This window comes from Chaetodon trifascialis, chromosome 3 (assembly GCF_039877785.1).
Source record: "Chaetodon trifascialis isolate fChaTrf1 chromosome 3, fChaTrf1.hap1, whole genome shotgun sequence".
NCBI lineage: Eukaryota > Metazoa > Chordata > Actinopteri > Chaetodontiformes > Chaetodontidae > Chaetodon > Chaetodon trifascialis.
This window is the reverse complement of record NC_092058.1, coordinates 27,099,855-27,121,900: the sequence shown is the minus strand read 5'-3', so window position 1 is coordinate 27,121,900 and position 22,046 is coordinate 27,099,855. Positions and strand designations below refer to the sequence as shown.

The window sequence follows — 22,046 nt, the reverse complement described above, 5'->3', positions numbered from 1 at the left end:
CATAGTCTGATGTTATTATACCAAGTGCATAACACTCAATGACCTCTAGGCTGTACCTGTTGTAAATTGATGGACCTAAATGAATTTTGATATACTTCATCTTTATACTAACCTGCAACATTTCATATTACCTGTTGGGAAAATTCCTGTTGTAGAAAAACAGAACTACAGATGAATTATTTGAATTACAACATCAGGCTCTGTGCTGTAAAAGAGAAAGAAATAAAATGAACACTCCACATAGCATATGACCAAACCCTCAAACTGGATGACTGACATGCCTTACTAAGGCAGTAGACCCGCCTACATGTTCCATAGAAAGCATAATGAGAAACCTGGTCATTTACTCTCCAGCGTCTGTTCTCCAATGAGCCAGAATCTCCCCACCCATGGGCAGGGGGTGTTGTGTGTCCTGTCATCGTGGTCCGCGAGTGGGATTGTCTGAAAGAGACACACATGCTGCACCACACCGCTGAGCTTTAGAATGAAGATGTGATTACACTGGGTGAGCTGCTGCTGGCAATTCAAGCTACTGTTTTCCTTGAGGAGAGATCAAGGAGCTTTTATGAGGCAAGTGAAGCAACTCACTGGTTTATCGCTTGATGCTTACTGATTTATCAGAGAATGACTGTGTAGCAGGAAGGGGAAACTCTGGTTTAATGAGTGACTGAAGTGAGCAACAGATGAAAGCTTAGTTTAGTATGAGACAAAGTGCTTTTATTTTTAGAAATGTCTGTTTGGCTTACTGTTGGTTTTATATACTGTACCACAAAGAAAACCGATAGCAGATCAGGGAATATCGACACAGCCTGTTCTTGTAAGTACTGTTAATATACTAGCGGCATGTAGTTAACACGTCACAAAGATAATTTACACCCCTCCTGAGAATCAACCCAGGTGTTACTGCCCCATGCAAATATAACGCTGGACAATGCATTTTTTAAGGGTGTAAATGCAGGTTAAACGTGTTACAATTGGAATGCGGTCAGATCAGCCAGACTGACATTGCACATCTGGAGGTTGCTCTCAACCAGCAGAACCTCCAGGAAGTTACTAGTCCCAAACAAGAAAGAGTCTGGCAAAAAACCTCTTGTAAAACCACAATTTATTGTTTTTTGCACTTTTTTAGAGTTGATTAAATAGAGGAGATACAAAGTGTCAATTGGTGAGCTTTAGAAGTATCGGTATACAGATTGCATGTTAATACCAGGTGTAAATAAGGCCTATTGTTCAGTGTCAACAAACCCTAAAGATTATTTATTCTAATACATTAACCAAGTTCTCAATTTGGCTGTTTGCTCTTTTGCCCTGTATATTTACATTAGAGCCAACAGTCCTTTTCTCTGTCTGACCTACACAGGAAGACACCACGCTGCCAGAAGATGTCCACAAGTTGGCCTCTGATGGGAAGAGTTCATCCTTGCAGAATGACACCTAATGCCAACAAAAATAACGAGGAAAAATGAGACGCATCATGACTTGGAAATCTTGCAAAACTGACAACCAGCCAAAACCCCTCTGGGAATTTCGCTTATTGTGCTGTGTTGACATGTTCTAATTATTTCATATAAATGCACAGCAAAGATTTTACATTCAAACAAGGCAGTGAAAACGAAAGGAGTGGTTCAAAAAGAAGAAAAGTGAAGCAGCCAAAGATGAAGTTGAAAAATCTTTCGCATGGCCTGATGTGGAAGTTGTTAATGGTGAACACCTTATCATGTGGTCTGGAGGCTTGCATGGCTGCAGGAACTGTCTACATCCCACCTCTACTGCTACAAGCAGGCATGGAGGAACGGTACATGACTATGGTGCTGGGTAAGTGGATAACCCATACACACATTTAGTGACCATGACTGGAAGTTAATGGACATGACTTGCTACTGCAAGGCACAAGCAGTTGTTGTATTTGTACTGCTCTACTACTACTACTACTACTACTACTACTACTACTACTAATAATAATAATAATAATAATAATAATACACTACTACTGCACAGCATGTCAACAGCTAACACTGTATCTGTAGCAAAGGTCCTAGTCTTGGCAATATTTGCATAACTGTAAGGTTGATGTCCAATAAAAATTTTATCTACATTTGGCAGCCTAGGTGGAGCAGTGGTTGCTGTGTGCTGCTCCCTGCTCTGGTTTGTAATCCTACAGACTCTCAGCATCAATTGACCCTTTTGATTAAGGCCAATAATAGACATAATCTACACTCAGGACTTCTTGCTTACAGATAGGAGCCTATTTGTCGGCCCTCTTCATTTCTTATAATTCCTTTCATCTTCTTTCTCAAACTTTATCAGAGCCGATGAGAGGGAAATATTGTTTATTGTAAGATCATTATCTCTCTTCTCATTTCTCTAAAGCCAATGCAGCACAGAGCCTCTTATGTTACTCTAAACTAGGGACGACAATGTTACACAGGCTCCCAGGGAGTGAATGTATCAGTCCTGAATGGAACTTTTCTACCATAACCTGTTAACCAGTGTTGCGAATAATGTAGCTAATTATATGAAAACTCTTTGGCCTAGAAAGTATTTCGAAATTAATTTTTAGCAAATGAATATATTAGAACTAAACCACTGTAACCCAGCTAACCCAGGCATATTGTGTAGGCAAGTACATAAGAACAGAAAAACACACTCCATTCCTCACACTTTTGCAATTGTATATTTGATTTTGGAGAGATGATAAAGATGCAACCTTTCAAACTTTTTTTATACCATGCATCACTTTTATAGCCCCACGCACACCCCTTTAGTATGTGGAAAAAGCCGAAGCTCAACTGGACAGCCGGGCTTAGTTATGGTTGCTAAGCTATGATTGGACAATCATTGTTTGAGAAAGAGCTTTAGCAAAAACACTCGACTGGTCTTTCATGGCTGGTTATATGAGTGGCCACCTATTTTCGATGCCTGTCCAATGCATGAGCTGGCTCCAGTCTCTGATTACCAGTAAAGTAAAAATGATGTTGAGGCTGGCCAGGTGGACATGTAGTACTACAAAAATCTTTTTTATGAAACAGCAAGGTCTCATATGATAGATATATACCAGTTTTACGAAGTGAGAGGCTAATCAGCTCTCACTGCTGAAATATTTTCCTAAATGTTTCCCAGTCTTAACTGCCCATTCCTTCCTGGTCAATGAAAGTGTTTTTCAGAAGCAGTGTATCAAATTAACAGGCTGTTTCTTTCTGCCAGCAGTGGGTCCAGTTCTGGGTTTGATCTTTGTACCCATGATTGGCTCAGCTAGCGATTCGCTGCAAAGCTATTTTGGTCGTCGCCGGCCGTTTATCTGGATCCTGAGCCTGGGAGTTTTACTAAGCCTTCAAATCATACCACAGGCCTGGTACCTAGCTGTGCTGATGTTCCCAGAGCACCCACACTGGCTGGAAGCTGCCCTGCAGGCTGGAGCTGTGTGTCTGATTGACTTCTGTGGACACGTGAGTTACTGTTTGGCTCAAAATCTTGGTTTCCATTCAGAAACCAGGCATGTAATGAGGTATGACTGTGGTGTTGGCTTTATAATGAAGTAAGTGCCTTGTTTCATGAAGGTATAATATTAGAGACAAAACTGGTTTCTCAGCAGCACAGATAACACAAAAAACACAACAGATGTGCTAAAATGTGTGAAATAGATGGGCTAAGAAGAACAGACATCTCAACAACCACAGTTCACACTGTCAATAGATTTTGAACAAATCCAGTTAGACAAACATTCATAATCTATTGAGTCAAGTGCCTTGTGTTGAACAATCATATTAAGTAGTGTTACACCCTTCACAATTATATGAGGTACATATACTTTATTTATGTGTTGGTCGTTATGAAAGTATTATGAAACCTTCATTTTGTATTCGGAGTACAAGAAGAAAACTCGAAAGAAGAAAAAACTACTTTAGAAAATTCTGGTTTATTAGTTCTTAAAGACCCAGTGAAATAAACATGTTCACTGGAAACTGTCACTGTCTGAAAACCATGTGAATCTTTAAGGGAGACTTAAAAATCATTAGATTATAGTATTATAGTATGCTTTGTGTAAAATCTGAAAATGTTTTCTCAGTAACAAGTCGGCAAACTGATTGGCTAATGTCAGTTAAACTGCAATAGATACGTTCTCTAACATCAACTAGCTTCAGCAAGACTGTGTAGGTGTGATTTGGTCAGATTTGATTGACATAACCCAAACAACCCCACAACTGTTATCACATTTTTTTTCAGATTGATTCATCGAACCAAGATGACAGTTATCAAGACACAGTAAAATGTGCAAAGGTTGGATGAATATTCCAATGGAAGCACAGTTTTTATGTTAAATGATGTTTTGATCATTCATTAGGCCACTACCCCGCAGTGAGTATCTGGCTGTGTCATCATATATCTACTGGGCCCCATGACAGGCCACACCACTCTCTAGCCCTGACATAACTTTTCTTTGATCTGCCTTTAAATCTGACAGTCACCGAAGCAAAGAGTAGATACTTGGCAGTTGATAAAAAAGCTGGGTGCTTGGGCATTACACTATCGTGGTTGGTCTTCATAGACAGTATCCTCTTCGTACCATGTTCTGCTCAATAGTCAAACCACCAGCTGTATATCTAGTTCCACTGGTTACCACCACTTATTAAACGACTCTAATGAGCAACCCCTCTGGTATGAGAAATGTCTGATGAACCATATCCTGCCCTACCAAACAAAAGAACAAGGTTTCAATATGAAGTTAGGGTTGAGTCTAAGAAGTCAACAGGGTCATCAGGTAGGCACCCTCCCAGGAACCGATGTTTCATTGATTTGGGCCCATGAAACAGACAACAGCCCTCCGTAGAAGATTATTTTCATTTTTGTCTACATCACCAGCTAACAGCATCAGTTAGCATGCTAAAGGCTAAGAACCAGCTAATAGCATGTCAAGATAACTGGCATCACCAGCAGCATACAGCTCAATCCACCAGTCCATCAGCTGCTGGTTTCCATGTATATTATATCCTGAACTGCCCACATTCAGCACTCACAGACGATGATCACTTGAATTAGCTGCATTTATGTGTGAATGATGTCTGTCAACCATCATTAACCAACAGCATGCTAGCAAACAACAGTTAACATCAAGTTAAGCTAACAACACATTAGACTGTGTGGTATTCTATCATCACTGTCACCAATTCATCAAACAAACCACCCAAGCCGCTTCATCTATCATACTGGCAAGCACCACACCATTTGTCTGTCTCTAACGTTGTCAGATGAAGTTTAGGATTCTGCACTTGTCTATTTTGACCATCACTCACCTTTCTTCTAACCCACAGCTATTCACTGGAACTGGCTGCAATGTCTGCCATGTTTTTCACTGCCTGCTTTAGGCTCTGCCCTCTTAGACCCAGCTCAGTTTGCAGGACAAAACTGATTCGCCAATAAAACCCATACAGCCAGTCTCCACTGGATGCTCATTAACTGAGCCCTGTCTACTTCAAACCAGCGAAAGAGCACTGACAAGTACAAACGCAAAAACCTCTCAGGTGAAATAACCAAAACCGTTCTTTTTTTGGCTGCATATTCACATAGGTCATGTAGGATCCAGCACTCATTGTAGTATGGTGATTATGAAAATATGTTTTCAGGGTCTTTAAAGTAACAAACTAATGTTATTATCACAGTGTGATTTGGTGTAAGGTAAGCTTTGTTTTGGTTCCTCAGGCCGGTCTGACTCTTCTGGTGGCACTGCTGTCAGACCTGTTTCCTGCAGAGGAGGAGAACCACAGAGCATTCTCAGTTAACTCCCTGATGACTAGCCTGGGGGGATGCCTGGGGTAAGGCGTTTAATAAACCTTTCTTTCATAACTGGTTCTGTCTCTCAGTCAATGTCTTTCATTTTTAGGAATGCATGGGGAGCATGGGGAGTATACACATGCACTGTACGTCACTTGCTTTTGTCTGAGCATACTTTATTTGCTTTACGTCACTTACTTTATATTTGTAAGGCGGTGACTTCAGAAACACTGTTGCATGCAAATACATGGTGGTTGTTTGCCATTTTGGCTCTCTGTGTTTCTGTTTCCTGATTATCAGTTTTATGAACAGTCTTATGAACTTACATTTAGTCATATTGGTGAGCAAGTACAGCAGGTTCCAGACCATCATTATTTTAAACTCTTCTTATTTCTTGTTATGAGTCACTATGTGTGAATAAACATTTTTAAGCATTTTTAAAGCGCTTGGGGCAACTTTAAAGAGATTAAAAATGAGAATAACAGTAATAGAATAGAGGTAAAAATAGAATCACATAGAATGCATAAAATCAAGTAAAATACAGCAATCTAAAAGAGGTAAAGCAGTGCAAGCAAAGCACAGATGTTTCAGACCTTTATCAGGACATCACAGCTGGTGAAGAGAGGGAGGTTTATTTTTAAAATATTCAGCAAGCTGGCTTCTATGATATCTATAGGTAGTGTGCTCCAGAGCTTTGGGACATAATGGACAAAGGCTGCAACACCGATTTTCATTTGGCTGTTACTGGAAACCTCCAATAAACCAGCAGCCAATGATCAAAATGTTTATTAAGGCAAATAATAAACAAGGGATTTAGCAATGTATCTTGGTCCTAGTCCATCAAGGGCTTTATGTCCAAGGAGGAGAACCTTAAAATCAATTCTGAATGTTACAGGAAGCCAGTGCAGATCAGCTAAAACTGGACTGGATGAAGTTGCTCAGTGTTTGTTTTTGGGTGGCCAATAATCAAGTTGGCTTCACATAAAGGCATGAATCTCTTTTTCAGCATCTTTTTGATTTATAAAGGTTGTACTTTAGCTATGTTTCTAAGGTGTAAAATGTTGATGTAGGACTTGAAGCTGACATCTGACTCTTAGGTCAACATCAAGACTTGTACCCTCAGATTTAATCCAGGGAGTTAATTTCCGCAGATTACTAAACAGCATTTCTTTTTTTGTTTGAGGGCAGAGTAGTAGGATTTCAGTTTTGTCCTCATTTAACTTGAAGAAATTGTTACTCATCTATTGATTTCTTGGCAAAAGACAGTCAGTAATGGAGTCTCTAGCTGCAGCATCATTTGGTTCAGCACAGATGTACAGTTGTGTGTCTGCATAACCATGGAAACACACATTGTGTTCTCTAGTGATGTCAATGAAGTGGCAGCATGTATAGTGAGAACAGTAATGGACCGAGGCAGCTGCCTTGTGCAACCCCAAAACAGATGACATGTTTCTCAGACACACGATCTCCAAGACTGACAAAAAATGTCCTCTCTTTGATGTTTGTTTGAAACCAGTTTAACACAAAGTCAGAAAAAACAACCAACTGTTCAAGACGATTGATTATATCACCGTCAATCATATCGACCCTGCACTTTGGTCTAAGAGGACAAGAATTGTCCTCTTGTAATCTGAGGTCACTGATTATTTCAGTCAGAGCAGTTTCAGTCCTGTGGTTTGTTCTTAAGCCTGACTGAAATTCCCCCAGGATATCATTTTCTTTAAGAAAGGAGTTAATTTGCACAGAAACTATATATTACAGTATCTTACTGATGAAGCGAAGGTTGGATATCGGCACATAGTTGGTGAGTGCATCACAATCTAGGTTGGGTTTCTTTAGTAAGGGGTTTATAACAGCTGTTTTGAAGGCACCTCGGAAGATGCCTGTTTGTAGATGTATTTATGATCTTCAGGTCATGATTTGAAACACTGTCAAACACCCGCTTTATAAATGCTGTAGATACAGGGTCAAAACATGACGTGGAGGAGTTAGACTTAGATTATAATTAGTGGCTGATCATTTTCTTAATGAGTTTATGGTCACAATCACTACTTTAAAGTCTTCTTCAATACAGCATGATGTTCATCTAGTAAATTATGCACCAATTTTATGCTAAAATAGATGATAAAGGAGGGCATGCTAGGATGTGGCTACCTTGTGATTAACAAGTCACCACCACAGTGTGTCCTTGAGTTTTCAATCAAATCCAATTGGGACAGAGGTGTAGCAATAAGTATCCTCCCCAGCTCCACCCTCCCATCTAAATATGGCCACTTCTGACTCCAAAAAAAAAAAAAAAAAAGATGGCAATGCCATAGTACCAAACCAGTAGGTGACGTCACAGTGGGTTAACACTTCATCTACCTTAGTGTATTTTTATGCCACCCCTAGGTTTTAGGTAAAGGCTAGTTCATAGTCTCTAAAATTCAGCTTTCTGCTTTATTGATGACTTGAATTTGGAATTCATGAAAATAAAATGGTCAAGCAAGATCTTTGAAGAGATGGACATAATTTTGTTTTTGTTTTTTTCAGCAGAGATCATTGTCACTGTCTTAAACTCTATCCTCAGGTATCTTCTCCCTGCTGTGGACTGGAGCCAAGCACCCATAGCAACCTACCTGGGTGGGCAAGAGGCCTTTGTCTATGCACTGCTCACGCTCCTATTGCTCTGCTGCCTCGTCACCACTGTCTTTATTCGAGAGGAGACAGGAACCAGAGGAGAAGAGAGGAAGCCTGTCACCCAAAACTCTTTGAAAAGATGCATCACCAGATACTGCCCTCGCTCCTGCCTGCCCCAGCCTCAGTGCTTCCTTGTTACACTAGGCCGATGCGCATCAGCATTTATGTCAATATTACCTCGTGTGTATGCAAAGTGTGTTTGTGTGCCAGCAGTCATATGGAGACTGTTTGTGGCAGAGACATGTAGCTGGATGGCGCTCATGAGTGTCATGTTCTTCTTTGCTGACTTTATGGGGGAGGCACTGTACCGGGGAGTGCCGAATGCAGAACCACAGTCACAGGAAAGAAGACACTTTGATGAAGGTAGGGCTTTGCCCGTACAGGGTTAACTTGACCAGTGGGATGCATTTACTGTAATAACCGCTTAATTTATGTCTGTCCAGGTGTGCGTATAGCCAGTTTGGGTCTCTTTCTGCAGTGTGTGGTGTCGATGCTGTGCTCTGTGGTAATGGACTTCTGGGTTGCTCTGCTGGGAGCCAGGACAGTGTACATCAGTGGTGTCGCTCTGTTGGCGTTTGCCACAACCATCATGAGTGTCTCAGAAAGTGTGTTTATGGTCACTGTCATGGCTGCTTTGACAGGATACACACTCTGCGTTCTTCAGGTCCTGCCATACACCTTGCTGTGTCTCTATCACTCAAATCAACAGGTAAGTTAATCCCTCAACCACACACTTTAGTATTATGCATAAAACACTTACATGAAAACATTTGTATTATTGTGATTAGTATCTGGTACCTGGTATTTAAAAAATGATTCCGTGTTTAAGTGATGAAGTGTGGAGGTTCTCTGCTTGCTGATGAAATGATCGTTAGAGGAAAGGGTATCCTCCATTGTCCCGGTGTGTTTGTGTCGTGTTGAAGATGATGTCATGGCAATTTCACCCATATTGCTATGACAATCAGCTAAGAATCTGGCTATACCAATGAAGAACCAGCTGCAGTGGAAACGATATTGAGAATACCTGGTACCAAGAGCACATTGAGTCCAGTTGATCCAAGCTGTGCCATGCAGTGGAAACACCGGTGGGGCATCTTGCAAGCCAAGATTCTGTTTGGCCTCAATTAGAGTTTGTGCCGTGGTGGACTTTCCCGCCAAAAAAACATCATTAAATCAGTTGTTACTTATTAATCTCCCACTTTATATGAGGGTAAATATTTTATACCCGTTAAGGATTTTCATGTCAATAATTTGGGCTGAAAATGACACTCACACATTCACTCACTACACTGCTCCCACTTAGTAGCAGACATTTTCAATAGCTAAGTGTAGGATTTTCATGCCTACCTCAACATCTATCTGCAAGACTCCAAAAGGAATCAGTTGCAACGACTCATCCATATAGCCTTGACTTATATGAAGCAGAGGGCTAAACAAAGGATGGCCACTAACTTAAGCTGGTACTAGCCAACTAACTTGCAAACTATGCCTATATATCTCAAATATAACTGTGTATAACTAATTGCATTTCATTTTCACACATTTGAAAAGGGGATTGATAGTCTACCAGCCACTTTAGCAACACACCGTTGGGCTGTAGCCTGTCCTCCAGCACTGATATAAGTGCTGTGTGTGTGTGTGTGTGTGTGTGTGTGTGCGTGCGTGCGTGCGTGCGTGCGTGCGTGCGTGTGTGCATGTGCCAGCTGGTGTGAACTAATTTCATTCTGCAACTTTTGGAAGAACCCAAAACTGTAGGGAAAGTAGGGTGTGTGACTTTCAGAGGTATGATCTATGATGTATTTACAAGTACATAGAAAAATATGTGATGAGATCATTAAAACCACTCTTATGTAAGTATTTTAGTATGGAGCTGGAGCCATGATGTGGTTAGCCTAGCTTAGCATAAAGATTGGGAAAAGGCAAAAACAGCTAAAATGGCTGTATCCCAGGCTAATCACCACCATGCTCCAGCTGTGTACTTGGTGCATAGATATGAGAGTGGTATTTAACAGAGCCTGGAACCAGATTTCATGTTTTAAACAAGACTATCAAAAAGATATCTAATAAGAGTATTCCTCAAAATGTTTCTTTGAGGACATGACATTCTTCACTACATTAATGATTATACATGATGTCATGAGGAATATAAATAATGACATGAATTGATCTCCATCTTTGATGCTTCTTTCTTCAAGGTTTTTTTCACTTCATCAAAGCCCAGACTTCCTCAGCTCAGCAAAAGTGATGGCATAGCCATGCCTTATGCTCAAGGCCACACAGTGGGACTGACTTTACCCAGGGCGGAGCCATCTGTTAGATCACCCCATGTTTCACTGTTTGTGAGTGAGGGTGACAAAAGTGACACAAACTGCACACCAGTCTCACAGAGAGGGATATGTTTTGACATGGCGATACTGGACAGCGCCTACCTGCTGTCACAGGTAATGTGGTTAATTGCATCATGAATCAGTTATTCAAAGTACTGACTGTTGATTTACTAACTGTTTGGAAAAAAGAGTACAGTATGAATGATTCTAATATGTAATCAAACCAAATACACCCCAGACAAATGTATCATTCAGTTATAGCAACAACATCAGGCACACAATAATTAAAGACGTACAAATTTAACTGAAGGGGAGATTTGCATTCATTGATCCATTTGCTGCTGAATTTATGGGTTTACCTCCTTTATAACCCAGCAGCTCTTCAACTGTTTAGCAGGTCTAAAACAGTTTGTGCTGGGAAACATATTTGTGCACTTTCCAAGTTATCCACCTCACTCTCTTGGCTACCATAACAGCTTAAACAGCTATTGTCTGTGAACTCTTGCTCTGTAGCTGTGCAGCATTTGCCCAGCAGCAGACAACAAGAAGTGTGTTGCATGCCCGAAGGTTTATATTCAGTATATGAGAAAGTGTCAGTCACCTCTGCCCAAAAGCTCTTAAAAACACACTGTGGGTCATAGCGTACTGACACACAGCTGTGAGTATGTAGCTGTAGCTCTGATTCTATTTGGAAATTTAAGGAGACCTTCTGGGCCATCTTCATGGCTATGACCTACACTTCCAACTGGCAGCAACATCTACTGCATGAATAACATCTAGCATATTGTCAACTTTCCTCACTCTCACCATCATATACCAAGTAACAAATAAGAAAGTAAATCTATACTTCCATGCACAATTTATGATTCAAACATTTTTTTAAATTGGTCACCCCAACACCAAAGAACTGACACCTGCTATTACTCCTAAACTGACTGTGGAGATTAAATGCAAACACAATAACCCACAACTGAATTATTAATTTTTGCAAATGTTTATCTACATCAGTCATTTTTAGCCACATTAGCAGCTACCCAGCTACACCCACGAAAAATGGTGACTGAAAAGTTGCCGGAAACAGAAATTGTGACAAGTGTGAATAGTATGCAGCCGTACTAGTTGTTGTAAGTCATCTTATAAAAATAATAACGCTATATTTCTTCTTTTGTACAAAAAAGGTTAACTGTTTCCAGCAGCAGCTAGTGCAGCACATCAGCAGTACAAATAGTTGCGTCTGATTGGTTTGGGAAAAACAAAACAAAATGCTAACCTCCACCACATCTTCAGTGTCCAACTGAATGAATGAAACAAAATGACAATTCAGTTCATTCAAGTTCGTAAAAAGACTGAGTTTCAATTGTGATCATTTGACAAAATGTGGACATTTCTGTGATTGAATGGTTCCATTGCCTGATCTGAGTAGCACATGTGCGAGTGGTTGGGGATTGGTTAGGGTTAGGATTACCCATCAGTCAGGTGTCAGAATCAGACCTACGCACATGCGCTACTCAGATCAGACTGCTACTCACATTATGGAGTAACGAATGGAACAATTCAACATTATATTGAGCCTAAAAGAAATAGCATCCCAATCACCCATTTAAAAAGTTGTTCTGAATCTCCTGCAGGTGCTGCCAGCAATGTGCCTTGGCTCGATAGTGCAGCTGGTTAACAGTGTGAGGGCTTACATGGCCTCCGCCTGCTGCTTCAGCCTGCTAGCCTGTCTCTGCTCTACCAGAGTTGTCTACAGCCACAGTGACCTCCAACACTGACCATCTCTCCATCAAGAAGCAGAGGGTTTCCAGCACAGCCTCTGGTGATGAAGTGGTTACAGTTACCGTGTTCTTGAGGGTTTACAGAGATTCAGGGCCCCGTTAATTTAATATTAAGCTATTCTTTTAAGAGTGTTGTTGTATTGTCATTACAAGTTTAAGACACATGTCTCATGTTAAGCGTAGCATCAGCTTAAAGCAGCACATTCTCCACACCAGTGCTGAGATGTGAATGAATGTGTTGCTTTCATCAAAGTCAGAACAATTTGTATGGGCTAAACTCTAACAGTGAACAGAAACTATAGTATGTTCATGTTTAAAATGAAGTCGTATTTTACATTCCTTTATAGGCAATGATAGGGAGCAATAACCTGCTGGGTGCTGTTGCTAAGAAACCAAACTGGAGTCATGACACTACTTGTGTGGTGCATTATGCTGCAGTCTCTTCATCCATATGCTGTTTGGCTTCTATGGAGGACCAGTTACCAGCGTATAATAACTGAATTATGCTCATTGCCAAATATGACAGAAGATCAACCTTTTCAAATACAGCTACTTTTCCGGCTCGGTGTGAAAGTTGTTTGGAGCTTTACGGGTTATTCATGAGCTAGGTCATTGAGTAAGATATCATTTTAGAACCAGAATGTACATTTCCTGAAGAGCTGCTGCTGCTCCTAGCTGCTGCCAGCTACAACCAATTTTTCCAATCTTTCATCGCCACCTCCAGGTGACATTTATCAAATTCTACAGACTCTGCTGAATTTGTTTACCATGGAATTTTATATTAAAGAAATACAGCTGATCATGACTGGTATGGTGGTGTTTTATTAGTGGACACAAGGTGGGGCTGTTGGTGCTATGCTTCAATATGTCATGCGCATGCTTATGGAAAACCTGTTTATTTGTTATTTTATTTATTTTTTGAATAAAGTCAACAGAATTGTAGAAATCTCATGTTTTAACATTACTGTAGCGTCCCCTGTAGGTAGAATTATCTGAAATGTTACACATTTGTGCAAGTTGGCTGTATGTACATTTCCAAACTTGGTTCAATCCAATTTAGTATTGAAGAGTTATGACCCATTAAATGCAGCAAGCCTTAAAACGTTTGGTAACTGACAAACGGTAAGTGATACCTCTGTTTGTTCGGGGTCATTTAAATATGGCATGTACTGAGTTTGATGAATATTAGATGAAGCATGTCCCAAAAGATGAAAAACATGTTAACTAAAAAATTCAAAATGGCAGAAGAATTGTACGGGCACAAATGGGCATAACACATATGAGTCAAACTGACATCATCCGAGGAACACCCTGTGGACATATTGTTTTGCTATGCTTCATGGTTCATGAGCTGTTAGCCAAAACATAAAACACATCTCTCTCTCTCTCTCTCTCTCTCTCTCTCTCTCTCTCTCTCTCTCTCTCTCTCTCTCTCTCTCTCTCTCTCTCTGTGTGTGTGTGTGTGTGTGTGTGTGTGTGTGTGTGTGTGTGTGTGTGTGTGTGTTTGTTTGTATAGAGAGAAGTAGAGAATTTGATGAGACTAATGATATTCATCTCATCTCCATGCATTCAGTGTGCAGCTTGAGCCTTACGATTAGCTTATCTTAGCATGAATGCTGGAAGCAGCGGAAGCTGTTGGCCTTAGTCTCTCCTAAATTCAACTATAACGATACCAACACCTCTAAAGCCAAGTTATTAAGGAGCTGTATCTTGTTTGTTTAGTCCTTATCAGTCCCTCATATCAACTAATGCTAAGCAAGACAGAACAAGCTTATTTTCCAACATGTTGAATGTCACGCGCCTGTAAGGCAGAAAGTCTTGTTTTCAGCGTGACCAACATATCATACCAACACATAAGACTTTATCAGTCCATAGATAATTCCATAGGAGTAATATTTTGTAATTCCATAGGAGTAATATTTTGTAGCATTTATCAATATGCATATAATCCAATACACGCAGTCATGTAATGTGTCATGACTAATTATAATAACACATGTAAGTAATACTTTTTCATAATCCCTTATTAGAGTTTTAAAGGCTACTTGGTTTAGATTTAATATGGAAAACGTTTTAATATGGAAACACTAGAATAATATTATTGCAATGGATTCACTTGCCTCCCACCTTGTATTACAGAAAAGATGATAAGAGTTAATGTGCTGTTGATGTAATGATTTATTGAGTTTATTGAGACCAGCAGAGGGCGCTTTTGTACAAGAGACCAGCAGTACGTCATTATCAAGTCGACACAGTTGAAGATAATATCTTCAAAGCACCTTGATATTTTGCTCCAGGCAGATAGAATAATGTCCCCAAATGAATGTGGTAATGACTTATCACGGCTGCTGTTTCACCCTCAAACTTAAGATTTTCAGTCTGAATTTGTCTTTGAACGTCTGATTGTATCAGGAAGTCTTTTCCACTAGGAGACATCTGCTCATGGTTGTCTGTCTGTAAGTGCATTATGTTGGTGTCTTTTTGAGCTGAATATAGACCAAAAGGGGACCTGTGATGAGTTAACAGTGTGGTTGAGATAAAAGGACCTAAAATTCATTGTATCAATCAATCAATCAATCAATCAATCAATCAATCAATCAATCAATCAATCAATCAATCAATCAATCCAGTGACATTTTCTTATTGTGATGTGGCAAGCACGTACAGAGAGAGGAATGCTAGGCTCATAAAGTCTTAATGCATGAATGTATGATGAAGGATCTTGACAGTGCCATGAGCAATACACTTTACACTCAGGTTGCCATTATAGAAAATGAAAAAACAAACATAAAAGACAACTATAGGCTCTCAGCAGGGTGTCGAGCATCATTCATACTTTTTCTTGTATACATGAATCCTATTTTGACTTTTGAAACTTTGTTCTTCATCACTGGACACCCTTGAACATTTCTTTAAACAAGACATGGAGGTCAGATAGTTTTGAGACATCTTTGCAATTTTAATAATATTTACATTTAAAGGAGGCAAACCTTTCAGCCCCAAAATAGGAACCAATAAGTCTGCACATTTCTCAGCATAACAGTTTAATAGCAAACATCAGGCGGCAGGGTGCTAATACCATTCACCTGATATAACTGATTTTGAACAAGGCCTCCACAGACCGCTGTACAAGTTCAAGAATAACTTCTTCAGCAGCAGGATTTTGTCAAATTTCCTCCCCTTTCTTCTCAGAACAGCTGCAGGCTGTCAGGATGTAGGACAGAACGGCCTGAAGCTGCTCTGGTGGAAAAGGCTGATCTTATTTAGATTTAATACGCTGTTACATTAACTGCTGTTTCCTTTATTTTGTCCATCCCCCTGTGTACACCATCACAAAGCAACACTGTACGCTGCTCAGTGGTGGTATGGCTAACCCTCCATCAACACATGGCAGTCAGAATTTATCGAGCGGCAGCCAATGAGAGCGCTCCTTTTAGGGCGAGCCTCCGTCGCACTCAGCCAATCGGAGACGCGGAACAGGACCCGTGCCTCCGAGTTGTGCAGCGATGCAGTCACGTGACGCTGGGAAAAGGAATGCCAACATGGACCCGTGGCAAGGACGGGATGTGAGTGTGCTACGACAATAACACGACGGAGGAAAAAGGAAAACACGAACACAGAAAAACGATCGACGGCGCTGCTCTTCTCCGCCGAGCCTCCCCCGAACAACACACGGTAGGTCGAGCCAATCGTCCGGGATCCTCCTGCCCGGATCATCCGGAGACACGGAGGAGTATAAATAGAACATTTTTTGACCCAGCCGAACTTGAGACTCGTGGATTCCAATGCAGGCGCTGTTGTATTCAGGCAGATTGCCATGTTGTCGACCGCTGCTGCTGCGGAGACACAGTCAGACCGCTGTTTTCTCCGCTTTGACGGGACGATCTTTGGCTTCGGCTTAGTTTTGCTCGCCATACGGTTCTGGGCGCGTCGGTGCGGGCCGTGTTTACCCAGCGCCCTGTTCGTACACTGTGGAGTACGAGGCCCTGCTGCAACATGTGCCTCACCGTCTGACAGCAGCAACAAACAGCCTTTACATCAGCGAACGGCGGCTTCTCCCTCCATAAACTTTTAATTGACTTTAAATTTACATAACCAAAGAGTTTCCGACTGTTTTTTGTAAGCTTTTCTCATATATTTTACCAAAACCTGCATTTATATACATATGTAAATTGTTGTTATGTAATAACAACTGGATTAAAGCGTACCAGAGCAGTGCTAGAAGATTTGAAAGATTTTTGTGGCCCACAGATGAAGTTGGATTTTATTTTTACATTTATTATAGAACGCTTATTCCCTAAATTTGACAACAATGGTGGGATATCTGATGTCAAAATGAAGTAGTCGGCTGTAACTCTTGGTAGTGCTGGTTCAAGGCTGGGGCAGCTCCCCCGTAGCCCCCAGCCCCACAGGGCAACGAAAGCCCCTGCTTGATTATGCGTCAGTTAGTTTTAATAGTCTGAATATTTATGAATTGTGTGCACTGCTTAAGTACAATACAACTATAGGCAGGTAACCCATCATCTCCAGTACTGTTTTTTAGTCTTCTGGAAGGCCCTCTGTGAAAGATAACGTTGTATTTAATTAAATAACAACAAACTAACACATTAAATATTAATATTAAGTTAGCTGATCGTAGCCTTGGCTCCTCAGCTCTTTCTGTCCACACGTCGTAGTGTCCACTGAACCCAGACTTTTTCCTGGTTTGTGTGCATCTATCAAATATTTCATCAGTATTGCTATTTAGTGACTTTCAATAGATCTGCATCATGATGGGATGGACATACTGTGTTATTAATTGTTATTATTATTTTTTATCTCAACATGATTAAAATTGGGCCTTTAACAATTTAGCAAACCATTGCCTGTAGAATAAATGCATATTGCAAAGGTATCCTGTAGCATCGAAGATAAAAATCCGGGCCGTGAGGTAAATGAATAGCTTTTCATCCATTTTTACTTTGTGCTGGGTAATAGAATCTCACTGCTCCCTTTGCAGGTTTTTGTGATCCCACCTCTGGATAGTGTTTCCTCAACGTCCTGTCTTCAGCGTTTGGCCTGGATCAATGGTGTCTCTCAGCAGCAGAACGCTGAGCTTGGAGAATGACCTGTTCAGGGACAGCAGCAGCAGCAGCCTCTTCTCCCTCAGCCTGGGAGGTGGGGTCCACAGCGAGGGGGGTAGTTTGGCCTCCTGCGACAGCCCTGAGGCCGCAGAACTGGGGGCTACGCACAGCTCCAGCCTCGGAGAGGACGAGGACGAGGAGGAGGAGGAAGATGACTATGAGGGTGCCCGTCTGCATATTTTTCTTGGAGCAGAGGGAGGAGAGGAACCTGCGAGTCACGAGCCTAAGCTGCCAGAATTCCCTTACCACCCGTCTTCCCCATTCTCCCCCACTCTGGAGGACATAGAGGAGTTCTTGAGGGAAAAGATGGAACTTGTCAAAGAGGGGCTACTGACCCCAAAAGAGGAGGCCTCCCCTCTTCCATGCAGTGACTCTGCTGCACCCCCGGCTGCTTCCTCAGAGTCTTGCAGTGACCCAGGGACTAGTGCCTCCCATTGCACCTCAAGCCCAAACACCTCTAAGAATGAGCAAGATAGACCCAGCCCAGCTGACCCTTCCCCTTCTGCCCAAGCTAACCCCTCACCATCCACCTTAACTCCACCCATGGTCCTGGGCAGTCCACTGGTTCTCCAGCTCCAGCCCCTACATCTGGCCCAGCCTCAGACCCCAGCAGGCTCTCCTCCTGGGGCCCAAAGTGGTATTTGGCTCACTCATCTGGTCATGGGGCTCCAGAATGGAACAGGGCAAAATCTCACCCTGCTGACCCCCCAGGTGCCCTCTACCCCCACCACCTTGTTATCACTAAAAAGTGGAGATAGTAAGTCAGCTGACCAGAAGTACGTGAAGATCGCCCCTCTGCCCATCACCATGAGGACTCTAGAGATCACGGGCGTCACTGGGGTTGGGGGCCAGGGCAGTGGTCTGTTGAAGGCCGTGGCCCCCCGGGTGACCAGAGTGCCGCCAACAGAGAGGGTCCATAAGTGCTCCCACCCAGGCTGTGGGAAGATGTACACAAAAAGCAGCCACCTGAAAGCTCACTTCCGCCGGCATACGGGAGAGAAACCCTACACATGTAGCTGGCCTGAGTGTGGCTGGAGGTACGTAACATGATGTGCACCGAAGCAGCTTTACGATCAAGATTACAACATACAAGTTTGGGGAGATTTTCCCACTGCTTGATACCAGGGGCTGCACTGATGGGGCAGGTTGGCTCCGATACTAATGAGATGATGAATTAGGATACAGGAAGTCCAGTTTACATTGCACAGGTTCATAATCCTGTGAGGAAAGATTTTACAACTTGAGTTGCACCAGAAGTTGAGCGTCTGATCACGTCCTCACCAACAAAGTAATTTCTCAGTTGTCTTTTTGATTCTATTAAATGAAAATAGAAAACAGTATGTCACAATTTTACAGAGCCCATGATGACCTCTTCAGATTCTTTTATGTGAACAGCAGTCCAAAATCCAAAGAAAGTCACTTTACAATATAAATGAATCAGAAACAAGCTGAGAAAACTGACATTTGTACAGCTGAAACCAGTCATATCTTTGCCTGATAAATGATTTAATGGATTATTCAGTTCTAAAAATGGTTGTTGATTCATTTTCTGTGAGTCAACTTATTGATTTAATGGAGAAATTAACATAAGAATTTTCCCAATGCTGAGACACTAAACTGCAAACATTATCCCATGTATGAGGGCTGAATAGTAATAAAAACTTCATCCTATCACTCAACATGTGTCTGAAAGCTCTCCATCATTCACTCATTCACTGTTCCCAACATGAGAAACACCCGTTAGTTTACAGTATAGTGAGTAGTATGCTGAAATTTCAGGCACCTGTCAGTCATCACGGGTTTACTGTCTGATTTTACACACCCACCACTCAAGGCATGCATTGCATTCTGGGACTTATACCTTTTCATTGCATTGTGGGAACTTTGAGGGCACTGTATAGTGCACAGAAAGTAAATGTCTGAAAGTGAATGTAGTCATCAGTGTAGTAAACGGGGCACGGTGAAAGTTTGGCTGGTAGAGTCTGATGGGGTAAGAAATGATGATTCGGGGGTCCACAGAAAGCCTATTGATGTGAGCAGTATTCTCTCTGTGGTTCCAGAACTCCTAGCTATGTTGCTATGCTAATGTGAAAACCTTGTTTCTGTGTTCCTTACTCCACCCGCCTGCTCTTGTGTCGCCAGGTTCTCCCGATCTGACGAACTGTCTCGTCACCGCCGCTCCCACTCCGGCATCAAGCCATACGAGTGCTCGCTGTGCGAGAAGAAGTTCGCACGCAGTGACCACTTATCCAAACACACGAAGGTCCACCGCAGCTCCAGGCCCAGCAGGATTATCAGAGCCACTGTGTGACACCTTCAGCTGGCCTAAACCCTGCCCTGCACCCACCCACCCAGCCTGGCCTGTCTTTGACCAGGGGGGTCCGGGACTCCCTCAGGACTTTTGGTGCTTGACAAGCAGAACTTTCAGAAGAATCAGGAGAGCCGGCTGCTGTTGTCCACTCGTAGTTTCCTTCCTTTCTCTCCTCCCTGCTGTTTATCTTTCACTGTTCCTTCTGAGCATCTCGTCCAATACTGAGCATACAGCCACCTCAGGAAAATGTCAGCTGAAAGTGGATTTCCTGGCCTTCTCATACACACATACACACACACACAATATGTATGTACACACAATACAAAACACACAACTCTTACAGAAGCCCCTCTTGCACTACTGTTGTGTTGCCAAGCTACCAGGTGCTGTTGAAAGTAGGGTGGTAACCAGTAATAGGAGTGTCTGTAATTCTATATCCTCCTTTCTACTTTTGTCATTGCCCTTCATCCTCAAAGCCAAAGGGTCTTCATGCATAAAGCTTCCCAACATTTTTGTACGTTGCTAAAGTGAAAATTTAGCCTGCTTAGCGTCACATTTGTGCCATGTGTTCTAATCACAAGGGTTGAAAAGACATGTTCACGTGGTGCGAAATCATGATTAAAGCAGCAGAATCTCCTGTGGATACTTAGAGTCACAGTTCACCCTGAATGAACAACATGACTCTTGATGTTCGGAGTAAATGCTGAGGCATTGTTTTTGTCAGACTAAACTTGTGGCTTTGCTCACAGCTGAGAAAAACTTCCACTGTTTTTTGCCTCCCACCCTGGCCTTTATTGCATTCGTCCAATCATAATCCACCCTGTTTTGACCTGAATGCCTTTTCTCAGCCCCAGTATGCCCTAATCTCTATTGATGCCTTTGTCCATATCACAAAACCTCACTTTATCCTACTGTTATCATATGACTGCTCGTATTTAACTGTGATTCTCAACTGGGGGTTGCCAAACCAGAAATCCTTGTTCTGGCCCTATGAAAGCATGAAAACGACATCCTCGGTGCGTGACAGTTTATAAGCTCTTTATTCTCTGAAATTCTCTTGAAATCGTTGTGCAGACAACTCATGTGGCCTGAAAAACTACTTGGCCTATATGTTATATTTTGGCTCAATGGTGCAAAAGTGATGTGAAACACTGCTCTCTCTTCTTTACACTAGCACTTACTGTAAACCATTTCTCTGTTGGTTATGGCAGCAAGAAAAGCTAATAGGTTAAACAGCTGGAAAGGCAGCTAACATCTATTCAATCATCTGTATTAGCATACTCAATATATTATGTACTGAACTTGTACAGCTTGTAGCCTTTATATAGTTTTTTTATCAAAGGATTTTCAATCAGTGCATTAAGCTATTCAGTCGTGCTTCTGGTGAGGTTTTTGGTCTGTTATGTGAGTTTGATTGTAGCGTGATCAATCTGTGGAATGTCAGACTGATTATGGTCTGGGATTTGGAGTCCCACTCTACCCATTCACAAACCATTAAGCTGAGTCTTCTGGTCTTAAGTGCACTTGTGTTACAGTGAGAAACAGTCGTTGTGCTCTTCTGGCAGTTCAATAAAATGTATTGGAAGCATAAAATGCCAAGAAAGAAAGAAAGAAAGAAAGAAAGAAAGAAAGAAAGAAGCATATTTTCTAAGGAAGGATAAACTGCACTGCGCAGTGCAGTCACTATTGTCATCTATTCTATGATCTTGACACTTTGGTGCTTGTTGACCTATCAGTGCTTCACATGAAGAGACTGTATAACTGACAGCATAACGCTTCACATAACTGGATTGTTTCTGTTAAACCAACAGACACTTACTACTACAAACCATAGGCTACTGGCAATCTTAACTTAGCTCGACTCGAGCAACATCGGTGCTTTTGGATAAACTCAAAAGTAGAGCACTTCTGCATGTAGCAGTGCACAGTCATTTACACAGCAATCATGCTCATGTCTTTGTCTCTCAGCATCATGGTTACATTAGGTCTCACTCTTTAAAAACGACCATGCTTAGTAATGTAGAAACCCATTCAGAGCAGACAGACAGGCAGACGTGTTTAT

General features: G+C 41.7%; 2 protein-coding genes across 2 annotated transcripts; both read left to right on the top strand.

Annotated features, from left to right (window-relative positions):
• Positions 1-1,476: 1,476 nt before the first annotated feature.
• On the top strand, positions 1,477-13,344 carry slc45a3 (solute carrier family 45 member 3). Its single transcript, XM_070959169.1, has 7 exons — positions 1,477-1,815; positions 3,205-3,446; positions 5,698-5,810; positions 8,339-8,811; positions 8,892-9,157; positions 10,644-10,889; positions 12,404-13,344. The coding sequence occupies exons 1-7, from the start codon at positions 1,572-1,574 to the stop codon at positions 12,545-12,547; spliced, it is 1,728 nt and encodes a 575-aa protein (XP_070815270.1). The 5' UTR covers positions 1,477-1,571; the 3' UTR covers positions 12,548-13,344.
• Positions 13,345-16,060: 2,716 nt separating this feature from the next.
• Positions 16,061-21,622, top strand: LOC139329516 (Krueppel-like factor 15). The gene is made up of 3 exons (XM_070959883.1): positions 16,061-16,225; positions 17,550-18,710; positions 19,816-21,622. Exons 2-3 carry the CDS (start codon positions 17,617-17,619, stop codon positions 19,982-19,984), a joined length of 1,263 nt encoding a protein of 420 aa, XP_070815984.1. The 5' UTR covers positions 16,061-16,225; positions 17,550-17,616; the 3' UTR covers positions 19,985-21,622.
• Positions 21,623-22,046: the final 424 nt, after the last annotated feature.